At 38.6% G+C, this 9,826-nt stretch overlaps 1 protein-coding gene across 1 annotated transcript; it reads right to left on the reverse strand.

Annotated features, from left to right (window-relative positions):
* Positions 1-621: 621 nt before the first annotated feature.
* LOC103438569 (L10-interacting MYB domain-containing protein-like) lies at positions 622-3,636 on the reverse strand. Its single transcript, XM_008377102.4, has 3 exons — positions 3,340-3,636; positions 1,635-2,008; positions 622-1,548 (listed from the first exon to the last, which is right to left on the reverse strand). The coding sequence occupies exons 2-3, from the start codon at positions 1,998-2,000 to the stop codon at positions 979-981; spliced, it is 936 nt and encodes a 311-aa protein (XP_008375324.2). The 5' UTR covers positions 2,001-2,008; positions 3,340-3,636; the 3' UTR covers positions 622-978.
* Between the last annotated feature and the right edge of the window lie 6,190 nt (positions 3,637-9,826).

The raw sequence follows: 9,826 nt of genomic DNA on the forward strand, positions 1-9,826 counted from the left end.
TTTTAGAGAATGTTTTTTTGGTTCCAAAAGCACTTAAACTGCTTTCTGCAAAAAGCACCAGTTATGTGCTTCTTCCAGGAAGCACTTTAAGTGTTTTTTCAAAATTTACTTGCATTTTTACTAAGAATTGGTTCCAAAAATACTTCCACCAAAAACGCTTTCAGGCATTTTAAAAATACATCCAAACGAGCTGTAAGTAGCAAAAAGTCTAATATAGGGTTGCTATCGTTTAACTGTTGATGAAGAGATATGAAGAAATTGAGATTCCATTATAAAACCAATTGGGAATATCAAGGTTCTTTTACTTTTATATCCTCATAAGATGAATCCTCTTTCTCGTAAAAGCATCTCCTTGCGGTAATGCCTATAATGACTTACTAGTTCGAGTTGCTAATTGAACTTCGAGATTCAATTAATTGAGATTTAGTTAAATCTCAACGGTTCACTCGTGAAAATAAAAATGTACGGGTGAGCAAAGCTCCGTACATAAACACAGAAATGACCAAATTAAACAACAGATACAACTCTCTCTCTCACTTCACCACCCACAGCAACTTAATTATGCTTTGCACCGTGAATGGAAAAATTAGCATCAACAAACAAATAAAATCATCAACAAAATGCAATTAAAATAAACATATTTGATCGGGGCAAAGGACACATTAAATTCATGGCAGAGATGAATGAGGAAAAAAGAGGTGAAAGAACTACACCGGCGATTTCGGGTTTACAAGAAACACCGGATAAACGGTGACTGCAATCTTTAACTTTCAAAAGATGCAGCAAACAAGGTGAAAATGACTACATCCTGGCTTGCTAACCAAATACGATATTGAACCTGCGGATATCTAATATCTGTACATACACCTCCGGAAACACAGACCAACGGCGATTTAGTATTTGTAATCCAACAAACACAAGTCTTCTTGTAAGCTTGAGAACTATACACCCAGAGGACCCTAAAATTGGGATTGAGAGTTACTTCCACCACCAGAACTGTCTAAACAAGTATATTTTCCTCATCCGAGCATCGTATGCCATGAAGGCTCGCGCTTTGACAGGGTCAGCATTCAAATACTCAAATGCATACATCTGTTTAGCCTCTTCCAAACCATCAATCTCCATCACAGCCTCTAGTAGTTGAGAGGCGTCAATTGAGTATTTGCTTTGCTCCATAGCATCAGCCAAGAGACGAATGCTTGACGCCACAGCCATCATTGCATCCTGAAGGGCTTCTGAGCCACGAGGGCGTTTCGGAAGTTGTCTAAGTGGCTGGATCAGAGGGGGGTCTTGAATACCATCTGGCACCTTGTTATACCCTTCTTCTGGTTCACTATATGTCTCAGTTCCATCTGTCTCACTTAGGTCATCTGAGCTTGGAGAAAGAAATGAGGCAGAATCATCTTCACAATTCTTCATCTCACTTGGATGGCCTCCATCCTTCATCTTAGCCCAGCGACTAGGGACTTGATAGTTTCCACAAACAATTTTGAGTTCATCATACATCTCTATTGGCTTGCCTCGAAACCCCTTTGCATCAGGATGTGCCTATTTATGGAATTAACAATATCACCAATATGCATACTATAAATAGAAGCATGAAATTTGGAAGAATAAAGAAGAAATCGACTCACTGCAATGTATCTCTTCCAAAGTTCGTGATTGTCACACTCGATCATCTTTGTAGTGGGATTCCACCTGAAACCATCTTGACTCAGGATATCCTTCATTGCCTTATACCTCTTCTTTATGGTCTTAAGACGATTAATGACCTTTTGATTGTTTAAATTCAAGTTGAAACGAGAGTTCACTGCAATACAAGCAGCAGTGTAAGCATGTTCATTAAAGCTCTTGTCAATTTTGTTTCCATGCCTAGCTTGAATAGCAAGGGAATCAATTAAACACTTATCCATTGCATGCGACCATACAACATTTCTTCCAGCGTTTCTTCCTTTTTGCTTCAAATCCCTTCTCTGTCTATGCAGGTCGTAGTGATCCATCTCGAACTCTGAAAATCAAATGATAACAAATAAATAAATAACCCAATAACTAGTTTGGTGCTATATGAAAGAATATGGTGCACATAAACTTGCAGGTGGGGAGTAATTATAATGGAAAAATCCTGAGGAACTCGAAAAGAAAGAAAAATGGATTTCGAGGTCAACTACTACTTGCAGTTTTTCACCCAGCTTGTTATAATCTCTGGCCATCGTGATGTGCATATATGAAAATGGACTTCCAATGTAGTATAAGATACAACAACTATTAATATGTATTTAATGCACAAGAAAAAGGTCAAAACATGTACAAAATTCAATCATGCATCTGCCAGAGGTCATGATGGTCACTCAAAGGGTTATAGGTTCAGCAAATTGACTCTAGACTTTGATAACTCTAACTACTTAAAATCCATGTACGGATTACCAATTCCATGAATGGATAACTCTAACTACTAAAAATCTATGCTCCCTAATCCAATGATCTCCCACTGCTGAAAGTGTGTTTATTAATGACATATGAAATAATATGACTAATAATAAAATTACGCTCAGCATATGATGATGATAACTACTACTTACAGGTCCTACCCATACTCGTATTAGATTTATCTCACAGGTAATGATACTTTCACTCAACATTAAAGGACAAAAAGGATAGGGCCAATAAACAAATGTGGAAGTGTCACAGGGACTCATACGCAACAGTAAACTTCAACTAACATCTCGTAGCACCGAAAACGAGTATATACATTCATAGACAAAGTAAATGAAGAACGAGGATAAACAACCCTTATAGAGATTACTGTTCTTTCTATTTTGTCAAAAAGCAATCCCATATGTACTATGCTTCTCAAGATCGCAGAAAAAACGGATGTCAGGAGACAAAAGAATTGTAAAGTACAGATTTTTCAAGCCTCTCACGAAATAAACACTGTTGCTTTACGAAGTCCCTAGTGTTTCGTCTACGTCCAGTGTAAAATAACAATTGTTCAAACTCCAGAAACTACATTGTTAAAGCAAGTAAGAGTGTAATTTCATTACAGTCTATCGAAATACTGAGACGGTAAAGCAGCTGGAATTTCAGGTTGCAACTCAAAATTGATCACGATTGCATGCTTCCATTCCTCGAAAACAATAGTAAAGCGCATATTCATACGGATTGGGGGTGATTTCAATATTTTCAAAGGCAAAACTTCATTACATATGTTTATATAAAGAATTCCATACTACCTAAACAAGCTCAAAGCAATTAGAATAACATGCTATTTATACACTCGCACAGTGATATAGTGTATGCATACATGCAAACATACATTTATACAGCTAGAGAGAGAGATACCCTGGTCAATGGAGAGAGGAAGTAGCGATCTTTTTAAGTGGTGGAGCTCTCTCGCCGGTCAGATTGCCTATTCCCACTGCATCTGATCGCCGGGAGATGCAGAGACGGCGTTAGGATGAGGAATGAGGACCGCTGCCACACTTCATTTGGGAAATTAGGGTTTTTCGTTTTTGTAATTTTTCTTCTTTTTTTTTTTTTCTCGAGAAAAGTTGGAAATTTTTTCTCGAGTGGTGACACTTTCTCGAAAGCCAAACGCTAAAGAAAAGTGCATTTGGTCTTCCGCTCCCGTACGCAATAGTTTGTGGATTTGCAGGACGGACTTATCATGAAGTGCCACGTATACAAATGTACCACGAGAGGAATGCTGCTGTGACTTTGTAATTGGTATCGAATTGGTGATTACGAGATCTAAACTTAAAATTTTAAGTTATAAAAGAATATAATTGGATTAAGTACAAAAAACTTCTATATGGTCGGTTGATTTTGAGTTATATTACTAATCATGGACTGCTTCAATTGTGAAATTTTGCCTCCGGATTTCATTATACAATTCTCGTAGTTTTATTTTAATTTAGTTGGTTTTGAATTTTTGGTTTCTCAGTTAAAGTTTGATTTTTAATGAATAAGATTTTTCATAAGTATTCATTAAAAATCTGTAGACCTCTCGGGGTCACTCTTAGTAATTTCGATAAAGCTCAATCCCACAAACACATGGAGAAAAACCGTTTGAGAATTGGAGAAAAACCGTTTGAGAATCGAACTCGAAATTATAAGGAAAGAGCAATAAACACGCAAAGGCATGAGCATTTTCCTAAATTAGACTTCTATGCATGGAAATCTCCAACAAAGTTGGAGTCAACCCTTTCAGTTATAAAAACTACGGTCAACCCATTTGATATAATTCCTCTACGACTTTAACTCTGCTTCCAGACGAGTTTTCCAACGTCGTTTCTAGCGATTTTCGACGACAATGAGCTTATCCACCACCCTTGATCAACTTAGCATCACCCAAGCTTTCTTTTCCATCCAAAAATCACTCCATTTGATTGCCATTTCCAGTGAGTCAACGTCATTAGCTTCTGAGCTCCTCGACAGCAAACTTGTTGTTTCCAACCACATTGGTGTCATCCATTACCACCAATCGACAACAGCCGAGGAACCCAAGAGGATCTCCCTAGGTCTTGATCGCTCGTTGGTGTAGTGACGGCGGCACGGCGAAGCCACCATTTTTTTGGTGGTCCATGAATTTGACAGTGGTTTTCACCATCCTCCGGTCAATTCTGGACTCCGATGAAGGTATGAAAGTTACTCCTTTAGTCGTAATGTAGCTCTTGGTAAATTTTGAGCCATTTTGGTGATTGTTGAAAATTCTGTCAAGAGAGGCCTACAGCCACCGCCTTTAGTGGAGCTTGACCAGTGACTCGACGTGGACTTTCTAAGCTAATTGTGATTCTCTGAATCCATATTTGATATTTGTTTGATGTGATTTTATTGTCTGCATTTAATTTAGTAAATGGCCACCAATTGGCCTTTATGGTAGGCGAAGATTTGATCCCTGGTTCGTAATGAAATTTTGTATTTTGTTTTGCATATTATATGAGTATCTTAGGAACTTACGGATTGGAAAATCTATGTGGATCTTCCGGATTGAATTATTATGGTAGTTGACCCTACCGTTGACCACGTTGACCGCTAATTGACTTTTGGTCAACATGTTCCGAATTTTTGTAAATATGGAAATTAACACTACTAAAGACTTTGACATAGTCTAGTGGGCCTACTGTAAGATCCCACATTGCCTGGGGGAGAGGAGGTGATGTGCCTTATATGTACATACCCACCTCTCTATAGTAAGACGCGTTTTGGGTGGAAGCCCAAGAACAAATCCGTGAGGTCGTGGCCTAAAGCAGACAATATCTTACTATGCGGACTAGGATGTGACAATTTGGTATTAGAGCCACTCCGCCGCTGAAAGTGTGCCGACGAGGGCGTTGGGCTCCTAATAGGGGTGGATTGTAAGATCTCACATCGCTCAGGGGAGATGAGGTGATGTGCCTTATATGTACATGCCTAGCTCTCTATAGTAAGACGCATTTTGGGTGGAAGCCCAAGAACAAATCCGTGAGGGCCTGGCCTAAAATGGACAATATCTTACTATACGGACTGGGATGTGACACCTACATTGGTCACTATGACATATTGGGGGATGTGCATTTCGGTTTGCGTGCAAGTGGCACCTTACTATGATTCATATGCTGATTGAGCTTATAGGTAGGTGACACACCCCGCCCAGAATGTCCACCTGGACTCTGTATCGAGCTATGCTGGCCGACACCTAGAAGGTGACGAAGCCATAAAGTGTAGCGATGTGGAAATGTGAATCAATTTAAACCTAAAAGTGCTTAAATACAAGAGTGTGTTGTGAGTGAGAATGAACTCAATTCACACGTGATGACAGAACATAAGTACAACACAGTAAAATAAGGTGAGAAATTATACCATCGAAGGTAACTGTCTACCCCAAGATTACCAAGAATCCTCATCGATATGAAAGCTCAGGTACTAAACCCTAAAGGGGCGAAAAACAAGGGTGAGTGGGCCTGCAAATAACGTTTTAATAAAAACCTTTGAAAACATTATAACCCCTTGCCGTAAAATATGTATAGTTTCCAAAATATACATACTACGTATAGTATGAAAATACTTACCAAAGCCTGTAAAACGTAAATAAGGCATGACATCCCTAAATCACAAAATCTCAACAATAAAATAAGTAAAATCAGGTTCTCAATAATCTATGCTAGCTCACCAGTTGGAGTCGCCTAATGCGACCTGTATGACTGCACATATTGCTCATCAATCTATGTTAGCACATGAGTCGGAGTCGCCTAATGTGACTTGTACGACATGACTAGGTGTAATCATAATATACACTCTAGTGCTACGATCAAGTGAAGACTGGCGATAATCGCGGTCACCTACAAGTCGGAGTCGCCTAATGCAACTTGTACGATAGGACTGTCACCTACTTGGATCTAAGGCGAACGCGTGGTGCAGGAGGTAAATATCACGTGAAAGACTGGCTCTGGCCCAGGGCGAGCACTAACACTGGGGTGCAGCAATGATGAGCAAACTATATGAATATAAGCATGCCATAATAATGCAATAATTCAAATCAACATAATAACCTTACCTGTCAGTAAACTTACATGCGCATCCCGTAGAATTATTGAGCATTTTACCATAGTACAACATTTCTAATAACGATATTTAATCATGGCATGATATGCATAAATCAATAAGCATTTATGGAAACTATCAATCACACACACACACACACACACACACACACACACACACTATAAAAAGGAAAATACCATCTCACCTGAAATCCGCGCTACAACTCCCTAGCACGAATATCGAAGCGTTACAAACGATTGTCGCCTAGAACAATTATCAAGTCACATTTCATAATTCTTATCGATAGAACACATAACTTACATAAAACATATCCCCAATGACTTTCTAGAATGATTTGAAACCCATTGACCAAAAGTCAACCATCGGTCAAAGGTCGATGGTAGGGTCCGCAACCCTACGTAACTTGATCCAGAAGATCCGCACCTCGGATTCCCAATCTGTAACTTCCCAAGAGTTTCAATAAGCTTTTAGAACAACATCCTAAAGTTTTGGAATGATCTAACAGTCGGATTTCGACTAATTGCTAAAATTAAGTGGTGGTCAACGTTTTATCTTACGAACTTAGGAATCCAATTTGGGAAGATCCGTATGTCGGATTTCTGATCCGTTAGTTCCTATTATCATTAAATATTACGTACTATAATGTATTAAAGTTTGGTGATGATTTAATGATCGGATCGTCGAATCATAAAATGGTCAAGTGATGTAATATTCCATACTAGGTTCAAACTATCAAACTATAATAAACGGTTATCAAATTGACATCATAACAACAAATTTAACTCAAAAAGGCAACGTCGGCCCACTGATCACGCGCTGCCACACGTGGCGATTGGCCACCCCTTCTCGTCGGAAAATTCAACTATTTCCAAAAATTCTCAAATTTTATAGGAATGGAGATCTCAACAAGTAGAGCAAGTTTTATACCTTTGCCCAAGTCCAATTTGGCCGGGAAACGTCTGAAATTCACCTCAATCCGCCGGAACCCTATAAATGTGTGTGCTTCAATTTGACCTCAAAACGTACTATGACGCCTCAACCACTACTTGGGCTTTGTTCCTGGGGTTAAGGGAAGTCTATTGGTGGTGGTGGTTGATGGAGTTTGCTTCAGAAATGACGGATCGGCAATGTGGGTGCCCTTGAAGCCATTGGTGCGAAATCACGAAACCTAGGCTTAAAATCCACCAATTAATGGATTAAAATGGAAAAGGGGAGGTCGTGGGATGATTTCCAGGTGCTGGCTCGGCTTAATTCGTTGCAATTTGATCGGACGAACCAACGGTTCCATTGTTTCCGATCAGGTCAGGTCACACGGTTTGGGCAAGGATCCATGATCCCGTGCCTCACTTTTCTCTCCCTTCCCCTCCTTTCTTTTTCTTCTTAGTGGTCTTTCTCTCTTCTCTTTCTCCCTATTGGGCATCCTTTCGTCCTCTCTAATTCGTCCCATTTCCCCAATCGACGGGGCTCTCTCCTCTTCCTATTGGTCACTCCCCGCCACCTTCTATTTTCTTCTTTCTCTTCTAATATTAAAAATAATAATATAATAATTATGAGAAATATATAAAATAATAAATAGTAATCTTTACAAAAGTACTCTTCGAATTTGTAGTTCCGTAAAACCTCCGTCGTAGCTCCGATTTCAATTCCTCTTGCGTCTATGTGTTCGCACCTTTGAGTACTTTGAGTACTTCTGGAATATAGTAAAGTAATAGTTCATACGCGTCATGAACTAGCGGTCAACGAAAGTCAATAATCTCGCCTCTAGAGCATTTTCGTCAATTCACTCTTTTAAAATTTATAAAAATGTAAAATTAGGACAGGTCATCACATAGGGGTGGTTCGGTATGGAATCCCAAACCAAAAATTTTTAGAACGGCAATTTGAAGACCAATCGCAAACCAAACTTTAGGTATTCCCAAATTTCGGGATTCCCGAAATATTTTCGGTATTTCGGGATGGTTTGGTATTCCCAAATTTCATACAAATTGAAATAGCAATCATTCATACCAAGTTGAATTAACATGCAACCAAAATAAAATAAGTAACAAACCCAAAAGTAAAAAAATAAGTTACAAACCTAATATGTTCGAAAACTAACAATACAATTTTTTGATTTCATGTTGATGAAATAAACACATTTGATGGAGGTTCATACCGGCAAATATGGCGATAAAGGGCTATGGTTACTACCTTAGACCACACCAATTATATTGCTACTATTTGTTATCAACAATTCAAATGTATAATATATATATATATATATATATATATATAATAATATTTATTATTTATTTTCGGTTTGGTATGGGATTACCGAAAGATTGAGTACACAATACCAAATCCCGTACCGAAATTTCGGGATCGGTTTGGGATTTCAACTCGAAAATTTCGGGAATTTTGGTTTGGGATCGGGATTTTTTTTTTGTTTGGTTCGGGATTTTCAGGAATTTTTTCCAGCCTAACTTATAGGTAAGAGTCATGAAATGTGTCTTGTGATGCATATTTGAAATGTTTGTGAAACGAGAAGGCTAGATGAGAACTGTTAAACCATTATTATGGGGAGTTGTGACATCAAACTTGTATCATGTCTGTTAAACCATCTTTCTCGGTGTTTTCCATGGTTCGACAGTTCCATAGGGACATATCTTCCACCTCGGAGTTTTTCTTTGATGTACACTCCAAGGCTAAAACAAGAAAAGCCCTATCAACTTGTGGAAGCAGTGATGGCCCTGTTCAAACAAGACTATAGGATTTTCCAGATTCTACTGATCATCTTCAACATTATAGTGGTCCTTGCAGTTTGCAGAAAGTAAATAACAAAGAGCACAAGATGTTTCACGAATCCAGGACAATTTACAAACATGTCAAAGATTGAGATTGTGTAGTTCGAAGGGATTCAACACTTGCCTATACCAATCAAAATCGTAATCCTAGCCGGAAACTTGACTTGCAGACAGAAAAGGCCGCGCTAGCTTCCTGTTTATATAGGGCTTGTTCTGCATTTTGCTGATACAAAACCGTTCTGGGTCTAATCGATTCAGTCTAGCTAAGATTACCACTCGCAGATGTTGTCACCACTCGCAGATGTTGTCAGGACATACAAGAAAATAATGAAAAGAAAATAATAGTTGAGCATTTTGCTGATACAAAACCGTTCTGCATTTTGCATGATGCTACAGTTTACTGTTTTGTTAATTATCCAACATCTCGTAATGAAAAGAAAATAATAATAGTTGAGCCCATGTAGATCAATACTGAAGAAACAAGGCGTGATGAAGTCAGGACA

The sequence above is a fragment of the Malus domestica genome, chromosome 07 (genome assembly GCF_042453785.1).
Source record: "Malus domestica chromosome 07, GDT2T_hap1".
Classification (NCBI taxonomy): domain Eukaryota; kingdom Viridiplantae; phylum Streptophyta; class Magnoliopsida; order Rosales; family Rosaceae; genus Malus; species Malus domestica.

Bases quoted from the DNA above. Each gene is read 5' to 3' on its own strand.
- LOC103438569 (XM_008377102.4), bottom strand. From the start codon at position 2,000: ATGGATCACTACGACCTGCATAGACAGAGAAGGGATTTGAAGCAAAAA. The intron at 1,549-1,634 runs GTGAGTCGATTT...TTCCATAAATAG, and splicing joins TTTGGAAGAGATACATTGCA to GCACATCCTGATGCAAAGGG.